Source organism: Cloeon dipterum, chromosome 1 (genome assembly GCF_949628265.1).
Source record: "Cloeon dipterum chromosome 1, ieCloDipt1.1, whole genome shotgun sequence".
In the NCBI taxonomy this organism is placed as follows: domain Eukaryota; kingdom Metazoa; phylum Arthropoda; class Insecta; order Ephemeroptera; family Baetidae; genus Cloeon; species Cloeon dipterum.
Window position 1 is genome coordinate 28442966 of NC_088786.1, and position 20614 is coordinate 28463579.

General features: G+C 41.8%; 5 protein-coding genes across 7 annotated transcripts; 2 read left to right on the forward strand and 3 right to left on the reverse strand.

Moving 5' to 3' along the window:
- Window positions 1–25: 25 nt before the first annotated feature.
- ast (protein asteroid) lies at window positions 26–3798 on the reverse strand. 2 transcript variants are annotated; one of them, XM_065487883.1, is made up of 9 exons: window positions 3754–3798; window positions 3125–3191; window positions 2740–3056; window positions 2252–2675; window positions 2079–2200; window positions 1753–2029; window positions 1261–1647; window positions 485–779; window positions 26–420 (listed from the first exon to the last, which is right to left on the reverse strand). In XM_065487883.1, the coding sequence occupies exons 2-9, from the start codon at window positions 3179–3181 to the stop codon at window positions 98–100; spliced, it is 2202 nt and encodes a 733-aa protein (XP_065343955.1). In that variant the 5' UTR covers window positions 3182–3191; window positions 3754–3798; the 3' UTR covers window positions 26–97. The 2 variants fall into 2 exon arrangements, with proteins under 2 accessions (XP_065343955.1, XP_065343945.1); XM_065487873.1 differs by lacking the exon at window positions 3754–3798 and adding an exon at window positions 3525–3728.
- Window positions 3799–3875: 77 nt separating this feature from the next.
- LOC135934246 (ethylmalonyl-CoA decarboxylase-like) lies at window positions 3876–14423 on the forward strand. Of its 2 annotated transcripts, XM_065475843.1 has the most exons (3): window positions 3876–3991; window positions 11857–12078; window positions 12300–14423. In XM_065475843.1, the coding sequence occupies exons 2-3, from the start codon at window positions 11904–11906 to the stop codon at window positions 12959–12961; spliced, it is 837 nt and encodes a 278-aa protein (XP_065331915.1). In that variant the 5' UTR covers window positions 3876–3991; window positions 11857–11903; the 3' UTR covers window positions 12962–14423. The 2 variants fall into 2 exon arrangements, with proteins under 2 accessions (XP_065331915.1, XP_065331914.1); XM_065475842.1 differs by lacking the exon at window positions 3876–3991 and having other exon boundaries at window positions 11476–12078.
- On the forward strand, window positions 4263–5955 carry TORIP (Torsin interacting protein). The gene is made up of 4 exons (XM_065475841.1): window positions 4263–4339; window positions 4533–4651; window positions 4733–5144; window positions 5211–5955. The coding sequence occupies exons 2-4, from the start codon at window positions 4606–4608 to the stop codon at window positions 5698–5700; spliced, it is 948 nt and encodes a 315-aa protein (XP_065331913.1). The 5' UTR covers window positions 4263–4339; window positions 4533–4605; the 3' UTR covers window positions 5701–5955.
- 26-29-p (C1 family peptidase 26-29-p) lies at window positions 5838–10128 on the reverse strand. The gene is made up of 9 exons (XM_065475835.1): window positions 9973–10128; window positions 9625–9742; window positions 8044–8217; window positions 7805–7980; window positions 7485–7749; window positions 6653–7161; window positions 6458–6589; window positions 6207–6396; window positions 5838–6084 (listed from the first exon to the last, which is right to left on the reverse strand). The coding sequence occupies exons 2-9, from the start codon at window positions 9668–9670 to the stop codon at window positions 5900–5902; spliced, it is 1677 nt and encodes a 558-aa protein (XP_065331907.1). The 5' UTR covers window positions 9671–9742; window positions 9973–10128; the 3' UTR covers window positions 5838–5899.
- LOC135934243 (zinc finger protein PLAG1-like) lies at window positions 12970–20575 on the reverse strand. Its single transcript, XM_065475836.1, has 6 exons — window positions 20311–20575; window positions 20081–20128; window positions 19970–20019; window positions 18873–19345; window positions 17524–17808; window positions 12970–17117 (listed from the first exon to the last, which is right to left on the reverse strand). Exons 3-6 carry the CDS (start codon window positions 19998–20000, stop codon window positions 16587–16589), a joined length of 1320 nt encoding a protein of 439 aa, XP_065331908.1. The 5' UTR covers window positions 20001–20019; window positions 20081–20128; window positions 20311–20575; the 3' UTR covers window positions 12970–16586.
- Between the last annotated feature and the right edge of the window lie 39 nt (window positions 20576–20614).

The window sequence follows — 20614 nt, forward strand, 5'->3', positions numbered from 1 at the left end:
TGTAAAGAGAGAGCAATTACCGGAATTACGTTGTTTAAAAAGTTTTAATTCAGCTTAAAAACTCAAATAATTAAAATTATATCCATATAAAACAATGTCAAGTGGCCCTGAGAAGGGCAAACTTATTGTTAGGATCCCAGTATTCATTTTCACAGCCAGATTCTTCACTATCATCCTCAAAACTATTTTTAAGGCATTCGTTCTCAGGCACGGCCACCCTATCCTTCTTTGTCTTATTTGGGTGGCTCTTCTTCTTCTTGCCGATTATTTTCTTTGTGTCTGGAGCAAAGGTGAGAACCAAATCGGCAAGAAAGGCATGCAGGGCAAAGAGGGTCGGGCCCTTGCTTAAACATGTCTTTACATAGGCCATTGGATCGTGTCTTGATTGCAGACTGTTTGCCACGTTGTACATCATAGTGCCTGCGCAAACAAAAATTTATGAACAACCCACACTCTCAGCAATTAAGAAGCCGACAGGCCGTACCTGAGTAGAGTCTGTGCATGGGCGCAGACTGGAAGGGCTGCAGGAGTAACTGGTTCAACTGGTGTAGTGTGAGGATCAGGCTCTGCAGTTGCGCCAGACTATGCACCAGACTTATGTCATACGCGTTCTTGCTCTTGCCACTTGGTTTTGAAAACGAGTTATTTGAGTAAATCTCTCCAAAGAGAAGTTTGCACTCAGGCGTGCTCAGGTTAGCTAACAGATGTTTTAAATTTCTTGATGAGGTGCTCACCAGGTTACTCAAACTCGTGCCCTTTTTCACTGGTGCTACAACTGTCTGCAAATCCCAGTTACATTATTTATTAATTAGTACCAGCCTTAAGAAAACAATAAACAAATGATAATAATTTGTATGACAATTATGGTGTTTTTCAAAACAGAAAAGGAAAGAAATACACACGCAGGTTATTTATTAAATTTTAAATTAACGCAGAGTTTAGCTATTTGTTTTTTATAAACTTTGATAATAATTCATTAACTAATACTGTATCATTCATTTCAATTTACTGAAAGACTTAAAAAAAGACGGAGGGTGCAAGATTTAACAGCAAATTTTAAAATCCTAGACAATCAGACGGTAAAATGGCACAATAACTCCACTCTAATGACTGTTTAGAACTTGGGAAAAAAAATCATGTTTAGCAATTAGAGCACAAGATATTAATGAAAAACAATTAAATCAAGGAGAAACCCCTAGAAGTAAGAAAATGCAGCCCCCAAAGCTTGATTAACAATAACTTATTAAGAGTATGTGTTACCTGCAAGAGCATGCTGAGAACGACAGCGTGTACCAGGCGGTCTGTGATGGGAAACTCAGGTTGTTTGGCCCAGTAAAGAACGGCTAAGAAAAAGAGACGCCACTCAGAAGGAATGGGCAGCAAGAGGTCAAGGTTGACGCCTACAGCTGCCAGCAACACGCCCCTCCTGTCCTCCAAGGACATATCTGGAATGCTGTGAAGAAGAGGGGCATTCTCAGGGGGAGATTGTCCTTCCTTGAACAATGGCTCCTTGAAGGGTGATTTAAACCTCCGTGTCACCAGCAGCACTCGGCTGGCCAGATTTGGTCCCAGCAAGATTGTGGTCATCAACCGAACTATTGGTAGACTCACTGCACTAGCGCTCTCACGCTCAGAGAAGTCTTCTTTCTGGAAATGTCAGAGCATAAAATTTACAGAAAATAATAAAATTATTTAGCTAATTTGAGGAGGATTTAAATATTAATTGAAATTGGAACTTCTGCTTTTACTTACTTGTGGTTGCATGATATAGATGTGCAAAGTGCAAAGATCCATGAACACAGGAGGCATTTGGCACCTCCGGTACGCATCAATAAAGAATTCTGGCAAAAACTCTGGTATCCTGGTTTTTGAGACCATTTCTTCATCTGTCACTTCAAACCCCTCTTCTTCATTCTCATCGTCATAGTATTCTTTGGTCTTGCCTTCAGCCTCTTCAGCGCTCTCTGTTTCGTCTTCTTCCATATCACACAGCTGTGGAGGGGTCTCTGGATCCTGCAAAGTGGTGCTCCTGGTGAGGGGCTTAATTATGCGTTCAGTCTGTAGACTTAGTTACATACCTGATAAGGCTCAAGTCAAAGTACTTGTCAATCGCACAGTTGCGCAAGGAGTATGCCGATGACGCTCTCTCAATCGCAACCTTCACTCTTTCCCTCTCGTTCAACTTGATGAAGTGCAATATCTGTTAAAATCTACAATTAGTTTAAGTTTTAGCAGCGTCTCCTGATTTCACCTTTTGCAATGCACTATCTGGATTCTCTCTGCGCAGCCATTGGATTAATCCAGCGATTTTGCGCTGTTGTAGCGACAATCTCTTGCTACCCAGCTTCTTTATCTGGGCAAAGAATGGATCAAAAAGATTTCTTTTAACATAGTCGTTGCCCAGTAGAGTCGCCATCAACGGCATCATCTCAGGCTGAAGGCCTCCAAACATGTTGAGAAACCTTTTCAGCTGATAGATACGGCAGCTAAGAAACCTGGCTCCATCATTCGACAGCAGCAGCTGGTCAAAGGGAATGTAGAGGACGTCCAGCATGAAGAAATCTGAATCCAGGCTAAGCACAGGGCATTGAAGCGTTTGAGCAAGTGCAGCAATCTCCTCATCTGCTTCAAAGTCACACTGAGCCATTTGCACTCCCAGTTCAGACAACACCAATCTTTTAACAGAACACATTTTTTAATCATCAGTTACATGGAAAAACAAGGTTGGCAAGGGCTCACTTAAAGGTTTCTCTGTGGAAAAGAGGGAAGACGTTTTTCCTTGTCTGGTTGGCAGGGTTGACCTTTGAGCAAGCTTGGATCTTGCCCTTCAGCCTGTGCCACACGGTGGGCAGCTTCCTCGCCTCATAGCCGCCATCAAAGAGCACCAACGACTCGATTCCGCAGGCTTTAAGCCTTTCAAAATAGTCTCTAATGCAGCAACCAAACCGGTCGTAGTCGCCCCCGTAAGCAGGGTTGCTTTTAGAAAAATAGACGTACAGTTGAGAAGCGAGGTTGTTCCCGTCTACAACCAGCGTACAATCCTGCAGTCTGTGAGTCTGATGGAAGATAAAAGGACGGGTTAACAGGATTATATATTATGAGACTTAAATTTTTATCTTTATACCTGAAGGTAATCAGAAGCATTGTTCGAGATGAATGTAGCCAGGCCTCGAACCCCCATTTTTGTTGGTCTAGAATTTTTCTCCTTGAGTGACGTGTTTTACAATGCAGAACATGGTGTGCTTTTAAACATTTAGGTCCTAACCTCAAGTGCTGTATTTTACCATTATAAAATTAATGAAAATCTACGCGCGGAGCTCGTTGCTGGCTGACAAAATTATTCCGTTTTTCACTATAATATTAATTATTTTTATAGATTTCGTCCAAGAGACGGAATAGTTTGAGCCTAAACAACGTTCTGACAAAATATGTTTACCCTGACAATGATTTGAATTCATGCAGAGTTGATAAAAATGTAGATATAACATAAACTTGGTCCGAATAATACATATTTTTGCTCTTACCTATTAAATAATAATGTGTCCTCCTACACACAAAGATGACAAGAGAAAGCTATCTTAACATGAATCTTGTACATGTTTTGTTTTCGTTGTGCCTCTTAAGTCCACTCAAGTCTAAGTTCAGGTCAATCTAGTCTGTACCTTCATCTACCACAGAAAGCTGAACCAGAACCAAAGCTGACAATGAGATGAGAGCTGAACGAAACGAAGCGAACAAACATACCCAGGATACCCAGCAAGAACTGGCCAGAACCCAACCCACGTGTTTGTGTTGTTGATGTTGATAATTTGTTTGGGGGAGGGGCAATTTTAGATGAACCGTGCTTGACGCTTGACGTTAAGCGTAAGCGTCCTTACTGAACGCCAGGCTTGTGCTGGGCTTGTTTCATTTTAAAATTTTTAGAAATAAGAGACGAGGATCATTGTAAAGTGACTGGAAAGTGAGAAATTTCGTTAAACTGAAGAAGGAGGTAAATAAGCATGCTTAATTCAGATTAAATATATATGTATGTATATGCGAATTACAAAATTAGTTAAACATTTCATACAGAGTGACGTGTTTAATTATCGCTAACTATAAAATGGATTTAGCACTTCAGCTTGAGCCAGCTCTTGTACTTTTGCAGTGATATATTATCAAATGTATGATACACAGAAAAATGGAAATTGAGACTCTTTAAATTTAATATCATACTACTATGTTATACATTATCAGATCTAAAGATTATAAGTTAGAGATAAGTGAGATAGTTGAGAGTAAAATCGGTGTGTGATATCCATAGAGATGTGTGTTGTACCAGCACCAGCTCTGTGGAGAGGTATGTATATATTATTTTAAATTTGCGGTACTGGCGGAAAGTAAAAATATATTTTATACAATTAATTATGTAAGATATACATAATGTCGTGTATCTATTCTATGATCCATTCAAAAGAAGTATTTTTATAACTCATTAAAATATAATTTAGCCTCCAGCATCAAGTAAAACAACACCCTAAAATTCTGTTTAGTTGGGCAAACCCGGGAAATTTCGCAAACGAAGCTGCTAGTGCTGCTGCCGAAAACGGATCCAATCCTGTCAAAATGCAAACGAGATCGCAGAGCAAGTCGCCTGCTGTTGCCAAGTACGGTAAGTTAACACAAAATTTCAGAGTAATGAATATAAAAAATTACAATAATTAATTACAAACTATGTACTTATTTAATACAGATGGCGGAGGAAATCAGGAGCATTTACAAAGGGGTGATGGAAAAACTGGCAAAAAGAAACCATCAGCAAACGTAGAGCCCATGTACTATAATGAAACCAACTCGAAACTAATCGAGGAGCTAACTAATATTGACGATGATAAGCTAAAAGCGAACCCCCAACCTCAAGCAAGCAATCGAACAAATGGTACTCAAAATCCCATAAAGTCCTCTGCGTGGTGCCCAAAAATGACATTTTTCATCACTGCTATTGCAATAGCAATAGCTATTGCAATAGCAATAGCTCCTTTTGCAATATTGCAATTAGCAATAGCAATAAAACCGTGCTACTTCTTGAAAGAAGGACCAGCGACTGAACTTTATAAACCTGCGTTTGATGAACAAATCAAAATTATTCGAAGCCAGTTTCCAAGGTGCTTAAACTTTTTTTAGCAATCCAAATAAGACATTTCACCAAATAATTTTATCATTTTTTCCAGCCAAAAGCAAAAATCCTGGAATACTTTGGTTGCTGGTGCCTACGATTTTATCGACAACACTGAACGGCCTCTGATCGTCCTCATGCATGGATACAACAAGAATACAATGAACTGCTTAGGCCGACGGTATATGGAGGCTCTGAACAAGACTGTTACCACAAAAGATGCAGCACATCTGCAAGCTGGAGATTACGGGGAGATAGTGAAAATCATAAAAGACTCACTGGAGAGATCTGGTGGACTATTACTTACCGACCTTGAGAGCTTAGACGCCAAAATGGCTATGGCACTACATAATGTTTGTGATAAAGAGACGCCTTTGGTGAAGAACTCAATAGTGGTGATAACTGCTGGTCGAACTCTTGATGATATTGTAAAAGTTTGGGCTAAGCACATTGAGGATGACAAATTAGTCGCCCTGGTGACAAGGATTAGGGACAGGGTTATAACCGTGTTGCCTGAGGAAAATTTGCCCTGCGACTTAAACTAGTTTTGGAAACCTAAATTCAGGTGACAGTGTGTGCTAAATATTATTTTTAAAGGTGCCATGTGAGAATGAAACAAAGTTTCCCTCTTTAAATCTATCATTATTGACAGGAACTTATGAGTATTAAAACATTGTACAACTTTTTTACAACAAAGATTTTTATTTATCTTTTGAATTACACGAACGCTTGCCTTTTTATTTCCTACATGACTACATAAGTGGGGGCTGTGAGAACACCACAGTTGTTGTCCTTTTGGGCCATCAGAATGTATCCATCATTACCCCAGTAGTTGGACCATGAGTTCTTAATAAGCCAGTAGTCTTTGCCATTCAGAGTGCCATAGCCGACTAAGAGCACCGCATGGTCCAAATCGAATGAAGAGCTCCCTGTAATTACATTATATCAACGCTAGGTCACATTCGTTAATGTCATTAAACACAGCTCTATCTTAATAATATTTTTTCATAAAAACGGTTGCAAAAATTAATTTGATCGTTGTTTAACTTACCGCACTTAGGCTCGAAGTAAACGCCATTGGAATAGAAAGAAAATGTTTTGTGCGAAGCGTCAATAGCAACCGAGATGGGTCCATGCTTGGACAAAGCCAACTTGAGGGCGGCCACGCTGCCAGAGGTCACATTCACGAAGCCCTTAATCGTGGCCGTCACAGTCACATTGTCCACGTGGCAGTAACCGTCCTACGAATCCCCATGGGGGTTATTATATATTTTCGTTTCATTAAAAAAAGTATTATCGCACCTGTCCCAGGTAGGGGCCGTATTCTTCCTCAGTGGGAATTCCGCCGTGTTTCATCATCCAATTGTAGGAGCGGAAGTCCTCGCCGCCATCGCAGCCGTTGTTGCCATAGCCCCAGCTGCAGTCGATCAATGCCTAAATATATTAACGTTTCATTATTCACCCCTTCTATTTTTATTTTAATAATTTCTGAATGACCTGTTGAGAGACCCGGATGAGGTGTCCATATTTCACAAAGTAGGCGCCCTCGATGGCGCCGGTGGTGCCGAAACTCCAGCAAGAGCCACACACAGACTGGTCTTTGACAGGGGTGACGGCGCCGAAGATGCGCCAGTCCATTGAATCGGGCACCTTGTGCATCTCGGGCTTGTCGTATGGGAAAGCACTGCCACCGTTGTAGCCTTCCGAGTACTGCCGGCCCCTGAAGGCTTTCATCTCGAGCTCACTTTTGTCGGCCATGTGGTTCACTGCCAGCTTGTAGGGCAGGCCGGCTCTGTTGGTCGAATGGATGTACCTGAGGTTCTGCCTGAAAATGTCCTTGCGCTTGCCGTGTTCGCTGGGGTCCTGGTACTGCTTGTTGTGCGTCTGCTTGAATTGCTCGAACGCATCGTTCACGTGGGTCTCGTAATTCTGCATAAACTCGCGCATTGGGTTGAACGTGTAAATGTGTTTGTCTCCTGGACCAGGAAAACTGGTGCAGGTCATATCTGAAAAATTATCAACGTAACGTCAAAAAAAGTTATTTTAGAAGTCTCTGTTCCTTTTTAAACTAGCTGGGACTTTTTTTTATAAATGTGCTTTTACCAATAAGATAACACGTGATGATTTATTTTTTTATTTTTATATCAATATAATGGAAATATTTTCCTGTTCAAGAAATTAACCGTTATAAGTTAGTATCAAATTTATGGGGGGGGGGGGATAAAATACAAATTACATGACCCTGATTAAAAATATGGATCGGAATTTTGAATAATATCAAGAGTAATTTTTAATTAGCATTTGCCATTCAAAGATCCTCTATTCTTACTTTCTGGCAGCTGGAAAACAGAGGCGGAAGGCGCTTCATACGAATACCAGTCGTATTCAAGATAGTAGTGATCGTAGTGCGAGCCGAGCAGCGAGTTAAATCCACGCATCTCGTAGCGTATGGGCAACGCAATGCTTTTGGTGGGATCCTGCTGGTTCTTCTTGTACCGGATCCACATGGTGTACTTGTTGACCTTGTCACCGTTCGTGACCACTAAGCGCCACTTCTCGGTGGTGTGTCCGCTCACCATGTCCTCGCCGATGCACTGAAAGAATAAATGGATAAATTTTGCGACGTGTGCGACGCAAAAGATAGTCCACCTCAAATCCAGTGAGGTCGGGCAGGATGGACTGGGTGTCCACCTTGTTGCTCTCCGAGTCGCCTTGCACTTCCAAACACATCTCCTGGTTGAGCTGCGTTTCGGTGGTGACAGGCGCCAGTTTGCGACTCACGCCGGCTGGGCCCTCTTTGCTCAACTGGTACGTCTTCACCACGCCTGTGAATACGGTTAAATCACGTAAATAAAATGCCAGAGGGTGCTTTTGATAAGAGTTTATACCGCCGTAGTAGTCAATCCTGCTGTTGCCTGCTTCCTCGTCGTACCACGCCATGAAAGGCTCCCTTATTTCCGCGTAGGGGATGTAAAGGGTACCTTTGGCCGAGTACTGGCTGCTAAATGCGGGAGCCTCCTTCACTTTAGCCACCGTCTCGCCTGCGACTGCACCTTCGCCAACTTTAAAATTAATGAATTAATTATGTGCTTGCAAATTTGAAAAATAAAACTTTTTTAACGAAGTTTACTTTGGAAAATTATACAAGAAAATTCAAATCAGCAGCAAAATTTATTACAGTTTTTATGGAACGTAAATTTATATACTTTAATGCAATTTTCGCATTTTCATCAATCACGTTTCTCGCATACTTCACGTCCCAGTTTTCCTGCTTGAATTTGTAAATAAATAAATAAAACCGTAAACAGAACAAATGATTACGCAATAAAATTGTGCGATAAAAGGAAACGACCATACATTCCAAAAAATAATTTATTAATCTTCCCCACTTAAAAATCACGACGCAATTTTTATTATCTTTGTAATAAAAATGATCGTTCCTTTTGCCCACATAAAAATCCACGTGAATCACTGAAATCTATATCGATAAATATAGAATTTTCCTCGTTATAATATCCAACTTGCTAACTTAACATTAATTTTTATTTTATATTTTGCTCTTTTTATCCCTCTCCGAGGAGCGGGAAGGGCGCGCACTGCACTAGCTCGAATGCTGAAACCCCGGGTCCCAATAACACCGCGAACGGATAACATGGGCGCACCAGGCCGCACAGGAACTCAGCCCACTCGAGGGCCACTTGCCTCCGCACTGAGGACTTTTTGAAACGCTAGACTTTCGTCCTGTGATGCCTAATCACGCATGCTGGAAAGGTGCAAAGCAGCAAAAGTAGCGAGTGCGTCTACGGACGTGCTTTGACGCACATTTTATAGATGCCAGCCAAGTTATATTATATTATTTAATATCCTAACATTTAGATTTTGATGAAAATGGTGTACTCGTTATATTACATTTTAACCACGAAGAAAATCATCTGCATAGTTTTGCATTTTTTATTCTCTAATCCGCTGTTTACAAAAATCTGCATTTCAGGCATTTTATTTTATAATGAATGATCTACTCATTGTCAGTTGAAGATTTCCGCTAACTGTTGCTAGGCGCACACTGCACACTATGGAACAAAAACTTTATTGTGGCGTCTGTTCTCCCCCAACGAGAAGTGGTCGCACGAGATATATTGAGTGTGCTTTTAAAGATCAAAAGAGATGAGAGATTATTCGTGTTTGCGCTTTAATGCAACGCGCACTATGCGACGCACTACAGGCCGAGAATTTGAACAAAGTTTATTTTTTCTTCCATTTTGAGAAATATCCAGTGGTTCTATCATTTTACGTTTGATTTAAAAATTTTGAGCCTACACGAATTAATCTCAAAGTACATCAAAAACAGATAAAATAAATATATACATTTTTTACTTCCAAATATACATTTCATCCAAGCAAAAAAAAACTTCATATCAAACATCATAAAGCCATTTCAATAGAAAATAATTGCAATAATTGATAATTACTTGCGATCAGTGCGAAGCCGGCGATGAGAAGCACAGTTGGCTTCATTTTTAGAAAGGGTCGGTCCAGCAGGAGAATTTGTTGCGTATTCTTCCACTCAGCTCAGGGACGTGCTCAAGTCTGAGGAGGTTTTGGGCACTCTATTATTACTCCAGCTCTTTATGCTGACTCTTGCAGCGGGGTGGGGAACGAAATACCATCATGTTTTTGTTATTGTTGCGCTGCTCCCTTCTGACATGGGATCTGTTTGGAGCGTCAGTAATTTCTCGGAACGAATCATTTCTTCGAATATGGATGTTAACAAGGCAAAAAATCGTGCTGACGAGACCCTACGTGAGAAGAAAACGTACCTGATGGTGTTTTGCTATATCCGCTCGAGTTTGCTGAGATTGCTATTTTAAAAATTAATTAAAAATACGAAAAATACTATTTCGGATTTTAATGAGAGCCAAGGCAAAAACTCGAATGGCCCACGGCTGCTGTGACACACTGCAGATCTCTCTCTCTCTCTCTGATTTATTAAGTTGAATATGCGATTTATCTTATCACGTGAGTGCTAGGGATACTGCGCGCGTGGGTCAACGCGGGGATAGGTCATTTGGCAGCAGATAAAGAGGAGTAAACTTTGGCCTTTGTGGTCATTGCGTGTCAATCCTCTGTCTCTGTAACTTTTACGAAACACTCAAAGTTTATGTTATTCCACTTTTGCTTAACACATTCTTTAGTTCAATTCCCTCATGTGATATCTTCGGTATTTAAATGATTAATTATTGACCTTATTGGATGTTATTTCAGATAAAAAATACTGAAAATATAAATAAATATGATAATATATAATATATATATATATATATATATATATATATATATATATTACTTTTTACGCAACAAGTAATTACAGATATGTTGAGATAACTATACATGTTATTTCATTTTCACGTAGAGAGCACCGAAGAGATAAATAAAGATCCAATGTTACATAATTTAAAATATATTTTGTTTTAAAAATCATGAGTGTGTGTACAAGTGGTATTTTATAAAAAGCTCTAAAAATTACACAGAGCGCAGTATTTACACCATTGCGTATTACCAAATCCAAGCACTATAGTTAATGTACCAGTAGTTGTAATAGAGACACCGCAATATTATATTATTATATACAACGTATTTTTATTGAAAACTTTATCTAACATAGCATCTGCTCGTAAAGTGTGGATTGCCGTATCTGATGATTCCTGGATTTAGAAATTCAGCACCTTAAATTTCCAAATGCCTAATCTAATATTTTCTTATTTTCGATTGATTGAAGCCCAGCAGGTTTTGATAGCTGCGTTGAATTAAGCAATTTATTGGAAGCCTGTTTGCGCGCGCAAGTAAAATATAGAGCCGCGAAATGACTAGTGCTAAAGGCAGCGTTGAATTTTCCCATCTTAAAACATTTTATAGCCACGTGCACGATGCCTTCTTTCCTCATAATTCGGTTGTAATTGCTATTATTATACCTAAGCGCGTGCAGGCCAGCAAGAATGCGCTGCTGAATGCTGTCGTGCTTGTCTCAATCACGGTAATTTTCAATTCGCCGAAAATTTACGCGTCTGCGATGAAAGTAATTAATAAAACTAACTGCTATGTAATCGTTTCAGGAATTTTTTTCTATATGAAAAAACTTAATTTTTAGTTAAAAAATAGAAATATTACAGTGACAATGATCTAGAAATATAGTATGAACAACTTGTATCGTTGCACACTAAAACAAGAACTGAAAGAAATTTGACGTTTTATCAACGACCCGAGGCGTCACGTAGACAGTTCATTTTAAGAGAGACTATTAAAATTAAATCAAATTGCTTTGATGACCAATTAAAACTTGTAAAGTTCATTTTTCTTTATCTCTTTTAGCGGTTATTTGTTTTGCATTGCAATTTGCAACACGCATACCGAGAGGAAAAGAGAGGAGGAAGTAGAGTCAAAATATAATTTTCAGCCTAGTCATTTTTCAACGCATTAATTTGAATTAATATAATTTATCATATATACTGTTTATCCTACGTGCCCTTTGCGCGGTTCGACTTTCAACTGGCTGTGACGTCTGCGATAATAAGCAAGCGGCCAAATATAAAATATTATTTTGAGACAAGTGCAACATCAGTCAAAACAAGCCAAATGATGAGCGATGGACGAGCGCCAACATGAGGTGTGCAAAAATAATCGCATCAAAACAATCGCTGCTGCAGGTGAGAACGACGTCAATCACGAGAGCAGAGAGAACGTCGGCGACGAGATGCAACGCTGGCCGAACAACATTTGCCGACGCCTGTCGACAGCCTCCTTGCTGACCAACGCTCGCCTCTTGCTCGCCAGGTTTCCCGGCGGAAGGGTCGACCTGAGCCAGGACCAGCAAACGGGCATCGCCACCGTCCGACTTGACAGACCCGACAAAAAGAACGCCATCAGCGGTATGAGCCTGGTTTCAATATCACTCACACTATAGAACCCAATGCTGCAACAAATTTGTTTTTCTCTGATATCTTTCAATTCATAATTTGGAATTTTCCTATATTTTACTTTCATTTTTCAATTTTATGCTAAGAATAAAAAATTGTTTAAGATTTTTTGTTGCAACAGGTTATTTTAATAGAGCAAGTATAAGTGGAACTAAAAGTTTAAAAAAATCCAGGTCAGATTCTGCTGGACCTGGAGGCGGTGGCAGATGCCCTGAGCGAGTGGTCTGGGGGCAAGGGGCTGCTGCTCCACGGCAGCGGCCACTTCTTCTGTTCTGGCGGAGACCTGGCCATGTCCAAGGACACGTCAACCAACGAGGAAGGTCTGCTGCTCGCCCAGTTCGCGCAGCACGTGTTCACCAAGCTGAGGAGCCTGCCCCTGGTGTCTGCGGCCTTCGTGGAGGGGGCCGCTCTCGGGGGAGGGGCCGAACTGGCCACAGCCGCCTGCGACTGGCGGCTGCTCGCACCTACGGCCAAGTTAGGCTTCGTGCACGTCAGAATGGGCTTGAGCCCCGGCTGGGGGGGCACGGCAGCCCTCTCAAGGCTCGTCGGCCCTTCGCGGGCGCTCGAGCTGATCACCTCGGGCCGCCTGGTGGCCTGCCAGGAGGCCATCGCCGTCGGCCTGGTCACCGACGAGGTTGACGACCTGGAAGCAGCCACCAGGTGGCTGCAGGCGCGCACCGCCGCCCCCGTGGAGGTGGTGCGCGCGTGTAAGGAGGCTGCCACAGGCGCGAGGGATGAGGCCGAGCTGCACGCCAAGCTCTGGGCCGGTGAGGCCAAGCTGGAAGCCTTGAGGAAAAGGGTGAAGCACCTGGCGCCCAAGGCGCAGAAAGACTAGCAACTGAATTGTGTGATAAAATACAGCGGACTCTTTTATTCTCCCAGATTTTCACATTTTCTGTTTTTATTCCATAGCGGATGAGTGTATGTATTCACACTTTTTTCACATGCACACGCACTGCTAGGCAGCGCGATTTACAATTTTTTTCGTTTACTTTTCTTTTAATTGTATACGTCTCATCGATTCTTGCTTTCGTGTACCACGTACTGCTTCAGAGGTTACATTATTATTTCATGCAGAGTGTGAATGCGTATGAATGCAGTGTCTATGGCTGGGACTTGCTTATTACATTATCATTATTTCAATTCTTGTAAAAATGGAAAAGAGCTATTTCACAGTTTATAGGCACACTTTTGTTCATGCGTCTCATCACAAAACGTGCTTTTTCACGGATGCTTGGTTTGAATTTTCTTCCAAAAAGTTATTTATATTTATTTTTGCAAAATGAAGGCCAGAGAGCTGCTTCCGAGAGATTTGGATATTCGCCAAAAGAGCATTTACATCAAAGTGAGTTGTTGACATTTGCATTTTGTTTACAAGTGTGAGAATAAAATATATTTATATATCTCATATATCTGAATCACAAACTGAGTTCACTTTCTCTAAAGATCTAAAAAACCGCGAAGGGTGTACAAAATTGGGACAAGGGATGAGAGGGCACAAGTTTGAACGCAAGGCCTTTGGGGTCTGCACTCTCTTGTTCCTTTTGTGTGTGTTGGTGTTTTTCGTTTTTGCAAAGATAGGGTGGCGGGGAACAAAGGGGTTGGGTTTGAACAAGGAATCTGCGAGAATGCGACAAGAAGTTTGATTTCGCAGCTTTGTTTGCGTCGCCCGCCGCGCTTTCGGTCGGGGGCGAGCGACGCTCGTTTGGCACTATATAAGTATGTATGTGTGTATGATTTACAAGAGTGTATGTGACATGTGGATATATAAGGTAATAGTAATTATATTATCAATAATCGTACTAATGCGTAGCGTACTTAGAATAATAATGATAAGAGCATGCACTTACAAAACTAACATCACCAGAGTTCATCATCACCTGGGTTGTTTTTCGCCTCTGTGTGACCAAAGACAAGTTGCTTACTTAATTCTTATTGTACATAGTGTCAAGTGTATTATAAATGTTGCGTGTATGTGTTTCAAATGTATGTGTATGTGTGTGTGTGTGTGTACTTCTACTAGAAAGAAAACTTACGCAGCTAAAAACGTTCATGCAAGATACACCATTTTTCCTGAAATCCGATTTCCGATTCTTTTTCGCTTCAGTGAGTTTTCAAATATGGAGTGAGTGTGAGACAGAACTAATTATAAAATTTCGTCCAGGAAGAGTTCTTTCGGATCTCGAAAGTAAAAGTGAGGAGAGAAATATATATGGAAAAACCGTGATGCAGTGTAATACGCGCGCTGACTAGTTTGAAGCCTTGTACATACAAATAAATTTCTTCTGCACAGCTCACTGCCTTTGTCGTTTTTCTCACTTGGTTTAGTGGTTCCGTTACGCGTTCGCTTCGTTTTTGTATAATTAATCGCTACACACACAAACGCGTCTCTCGCGTGAACAATAATCGCGCGTCCATCTCATCGAGAGTTAACTATAAACACCAATGAACACCGTTGTGGTACTGTATCAATGTATATAAGAAGTGTGTGAATGTGTACACAGAATATAGATAGATCTACGGCCGCCGCCGTCACGCGCGCATCGAACCCTCCCGATTCTTGTTCGCAAAAATATCCGTCCCAACGACAATTGTTTCGTGTAAATTTGTCCAAAAACTGTTTCTACTCTTTTGAGGTTCTCGCACGGGTGTGAGAGCCACGCGAGCAAAGTGCATCGCGTGTGCTTTTTTTATACCAACTGGAAAAGAGCGGCGTACAAAAATACAACAAGTTTCGCGCGTCTGCTTCGGTCTGCGTCGTCTGGCTTATCGTATAGTCGTTTAATTATTAGTACATCGTGTATAAAAGGTTGATTAATTTGCTGACCACTCGCGCACTGCTTTCGTTTTCTTTTTCGGAGCAAAAATTGACTTCGACGTTTGCAACGCCTCTCTGCATCAGCACTATCGATTTCGAAACATTTTTTTTTAAGATTAGGAATGCTGCATGCACAACAAGAAGTATTATTACCAGCTAAAAGTAAATACGTGTCTAATCGCTAAGACGAAATATTGATTATTAAAAAAAGAAGGATTAAATACGCAATCAACCTTACCGAACGAATAACAGAGAGATTGAAATGAAATTGTAAAAACAAAACAGGGCCTGCCGACGCGAATGAGAATTTCGACATGGGGCCAAAACGCTGATTTGGCCTCTGTTTTCTTTCTGAATTTGGGAAAATTGCGTGGGTCTAAGTACAAAAATACGCTGGGTATTCGCTCGGCCGGCCGTGCGCGCACATGCATGGCTTTTACATCACAAATGGAGTTCGAAAAATAATAATCAAGTGTGTGTATAAAGGCACGTTGTGTATCATCATCACATTTGCATCCCACATAATTAGATTAGCCTCGACAATAAAATAAAAAACGACGAAAAAATCTACTACGCTTTTAAATGTTTACGCATTTCCTACCGCTAACACTTCTCTCGCGTTTATTTTTATTTATGTACACAAAAGAGTGCGGCTGCCAGGCCCACAATTCAATAACTTATAAAATAATAACTTAATTATTTTGTACTCCAGGCCGGGACTGGCGGCCGCACTTGAACCCTCGCCGAGGTAGATTTTCATTCCTTTCCTTCTTACTTGCTTTTTTCGTACCCTCGCTAAACGCGAGGTTTATACTTCACCTTGTGTGTGTATGTATGTATGAGTGTGTGTACGTGTGAGGGGGGCGGCCTCTCAGAGGCCGAAAAATCGCAAATTATTATTTTATCCTCGCATCACCATTTGAACACAGCGCAAAAATACATTATTATTACTCAGCATAATAATATTATCATCATCATCGTCGCGACGAGCACTAAAAACTACGCGTCAATTAAAAAAACGACAGCAGGAACTGACAAACTGCATTTGGCCAACAGCGCAGAGCCACTCAGCGTCGCCTTACAAAATAACCGTTCACAATCTATGAAAATGGCCAATTCAAAATATATATTAATAACGTGTATAAGTTCAGATGACCCACGGGGGAACGCGGCTCAACTCTTGGTCAAAAAATATTGCTATTGCGTGTGGAACGAGACTGAGGTAGTTTCTTGACTCGCAAGGAAATCACTGTTTGTGAAAAGATTGCTCTTCCCTATACTGTGCTAAATTACTTCTCCAGGGAACTCGGCGCGCGTTCAGTACCTTCCATACATAAAATGACCTCCCGACCTGATGCGAGAGGTAAAGTGACAGCAAAAAATGCTTCCAAAATGAAAATTTTCAATTGAACTCATCAGTTTGATTTTTGAGTGCACAATGGAAGTTGCTGAAGCGTTAGGGTCCGCTGGGGAGATATGGGCGATGCCAAATATTGGCAAATTGCGACGTTTGAACAATTGGACTGATCCAATGTAAATAGTTGTTTTGTGAAAAAGTGAGAGTCGAGCCGCGGCGCCCAGGGAAGGAAATGCAGCGCGTTGGCAGCAGAAGCGAGTGGCTCTGGGAATGTGGTCACCTCTGCTAGTGCGGGGGGTTGGGGGGCGGGGGCGGTGGAGGCGGCTCTTGCGGTTGGAAAGCTTGGCTAAAGCCAGGCAGCGGTCGCGGCTGGTTCTCCATCAGCACCAGTCTGCTGCTTTCGTCCACGCTGAGGCTCTCGATCAGGGTGAGCGGGTCCTCGAGGCCCTGCTGGTTTGGCTCGGCCAGTCGGAAGAGGTCCTCGACGCCGTCGTCCTCCTCCATCTTGATGCCCAGCTCTGGGTAGAAGGGAAACTGCTGCTGCGGCTCGGCTACCGGCACCACGTCCTCTTCCTCCTCCTCCTCCTCTTCCACCACCGGGGCAGGAGGGTGCTCCTCTTCCTTGCGGGGCCGTCGCGGCCGCTGCTGCAGCCCTGACGGACCCGGCTGGCTCCAGTCCTGCTCCTGAGGCTGCGCTGACGGCTTTGGCTTGCGGCCTGCGTGGCTCTTTTTGATGTGCCGCACCAAATGATCCTTACGGCCAAAACGCTGCGGGCAGAACTGGCACAAGAAGTCGCGTTTGCCGGTGTGCACCACCTGAAAAACAAATTTAGCATCAGCATTGAAAATCATTTAATGTTGCTTTGAATGATAATTTCTCAGATTAACATTCAAGCTAAAGGCAGGATGTAGATTCTCAAATTCATATGATCGATCAGTCCCTGCAAGAAGTCCAAAATTGTTAAAAATTTACTTCACTCAATAGAAGGCTTAAAAATATAATATAAAAAATAAACTTCTTCCAGCACAATGCAAAATTTTTAGCAAACTGAATTAAGTCCTCTGAGACCAACTCACTTCTACTTTTGTTTATTAAAAGCTTTCAATCCAGACACAGTAACATAAATATTAGGAATTATTATAAAAATTCTTCCAAATTCACATTATAACTTTAAGGTCAATAAAAAGCTCCCAATTGATAAACCAGTTAAATTATACTGACCAAATGTCTCTTGACGTCTTTGCGTGTGAAGAAACGTCGCTCGCAATGCTCGCACTGGAATTTTTTCTCACTGGGGCTCTTGACGGTGCGCGAGCCGGCGTGCACCTTGAGGTGGTAAAGGATCTCCTCCCTGGTGCCAAAAGAGCGGCCACACATTGCGCACTCCAGTCCGCCTTCCTCGGCAGAATGAACAGCCATGTGCTTTCGAAAGCTCAGCACGGAGTTGTATTCTTTCCGGCACCCTTCCTTGTCGCACCGGTACACTTTCTTGTCGGGATTGTGCACCTGAAAGCAATAATGCGCAATACTTAAAAATCTCTCTTAACTAAGCTTAAATAATCATACTACTAGAGGAAAGAAAGGATATAAAGATAGATTAGATTGCGTCTGGTTTATTTAGGGGAAAAAACAAAAGAGAGCAAATCAGGCAAATTGTTGAGACTTTTGAGCGACGCACATAGTGTCCAAAGCAGTCTTAATAGCATAATAAAGCTTTATTGAAAAAATGTCTAATTTGTTGGTGATTTTCCATCCGGAAATTCAATTTTTCAGATGTTTTAATTTTCTATCAAAAGTAGGCCTTTGAACCTATTGGCTCTTGGCTCTATAGATTAAAGTGAGGAAAATATGATTGGATTTGATAATTGTTTTGACCGTTTTAGTAACTCGAAATTAACGATGGAAAGCTATAAAAAAGCCGGCCTAAAATCACCTGAATTTTATTTTTTTAATTGCATATCAGCCAATTTTTCGGGAATGTTTGACTGAGTCGAGTTTAATTAAATTATTATACGATATACATGTGTGGTTGTTTTATGGTGTCAGTGTTTTAAATTTGTGTGAAATTATTTCTTCTTTAACATTTCTAAGCCACCCATTCTTGTTCATTGGAGTAGCCATAGTAAAACTAATTTAATAAATCAATATTTTATTTCATTAATATATAGATATTATTAATTCTTCCATCCTTTTCTTAGTTACACAGAGCTTTGAGAAACATTTTCCAAATCAGATTTATTTTTATTAAAATTATATGGAATTTACAACTGAATAAACCTAAATTTAACCTAAGAGCTCTGGTTAGAAGCATTAACCGTGCTTAGAAATTGCAAGATATAATTTACATGACAAACACTCCAGTAATATAGCAACAAAACCAAAATTTGTTGTCTCCTTGAATCCCAGACCTACATTTGATAATTTTTTGTAAGCTTCTGAAAAACAAACTGGCTTTAAACGGCACTAAATTTATCAAATTTTTCCAAACCGATTAGTCGTACCTTAATTGACAGGAATTTTCTAAAGGGTTTAAATTTTAATCAAGCCATCATTTTGTTAGATCCTATTACCTTGGAGTGATTTTTGAGGTGGTCTTTGCGGTGGAAGCTGCGCTCGCAGAATTGACACTGGTGTTTCCGCTCGGTGGTGTGGATGAGGAGGTGACGCATCAGCTTGAACTTGGAGGAGAAGGCCTTGGAGCACTCGTTGCAGGCGAACGGCCGCTCGCCCGTGTGCGAATACATGTGCTGGAACAGCTTGCCCGGACTGCTGAAGGCCTTCTCGCAGCGGCCACACTGGTGTGCCTTGGCCGTCGGCGTGCCCCCCTCGGCCCGTACCGCCGAGCGAGTCTTTCGCCGCCCGCCAACCGCAGAGCCCCCCGAAGCGACAGCCCCCTGCGCGACACCGCTGCCTAGGCCGACGACGGCCGGACACTTGTGCCCCTCCAACTCCTGCGGCGACGAGAATCGCGCCCCGCACTGCGCGCACGCCCGAGGCCGCAGCTGCCGCCGCCCGTCCGCCTCCTCAGAGGCCACTTCAGCAGCTGCAACCAAATTCCGTCAGCCAGGATCAATCACTACGTCAAATTATCTACTGCATGCAGTTCTGATAACTATTTACTTCGTTAGGCAGCAGCGTATCACAAGATTTTGGTAGGAGCCTTACTAATAGAATTGTAGGGCGATTTTCAATTTTCAATTCTGCTGTAGTACAAGTGCAGAGTTTTAATTGCAATTATTTCAGTATAACTTCATCAAGCTACTGAGAAAGTTAATTTTAGACAAGGATTTCAGTTAAATAATTAATCTGAATTAAGAGTTCAAATTCTAGGCTAAATTTTCAACCTGGAATGCAAAACTTACAAATTGATATTTTCAAGCCAGATGGTATTCCTTCTGGACGCCACCTTTGACACTTCTGACAGTCTCAAAAGCAGGAGTTGGCTATTGAACTAACACCCACAAACTAACATCTGCATTCATCGTGCATGTCAGACTGCCATTTAAAGATTATCACAAGGCTCAGCGCGAAATATTTTCATCTGATAAGATTATGAGAGCGCAGTCGTCTGCGAATGCCTCCAAATTCAGGATGACCCTGGGGGGCTATGGAACGTTTCCACTGAATTGACAACGCGTGCAAGGAGTGTTTCGAGGTTGGGACTGACCTGTCTGCTTGGTTGGTGCCTTTGTACCCATGCTGCTGGCATATTAGAATCTGAAAAGGGAGGCGAGACTGAGATTTAAGCGAGTCACATGTGCTGAAGGCCTTGACTTACCTGGGCGACGGGGACTGACGAATGGTGTGCCTTCGGTTGACTAAGGGCCTGCGAATCAATCATGACTGGTTAGTTTAGGGTCTAAAGATGCGTTCGGGACCACTTTCACGCGGCGACACGCGAAAACGGGCCCGTTTGAGGACCAAATACGTGCGTGACCCTCACGTACGGGTTGGCCTGCAAATGACCGTTTTCTGAATTTTCGACCAACTCAGGCCACCAAATCGTACCTTGGGAGTAAAAAGCAGTGCCTTGGGTGCTATTTCCACGACGGAAGACAGCAAATCATAGCACTGGTTGACTAAATTTCGCGAAAACATGCAGAACCGTCCATTTTTAAATGTCCATCGTGTTTGTTTTGGTAGCAACTCAATCAGGCACGCGTCACCCTTCGGTCCACCTCTAAGTATTTCCCACCTCTGGCAACAAGCATCTAACTTGACATAATAAATTTCCTAATGACTTAAAAATATTTTTCAAACTATTTGTTTTGTTTAATATGCTCAGAATATTGCAAAATAAATCAATTTTAAC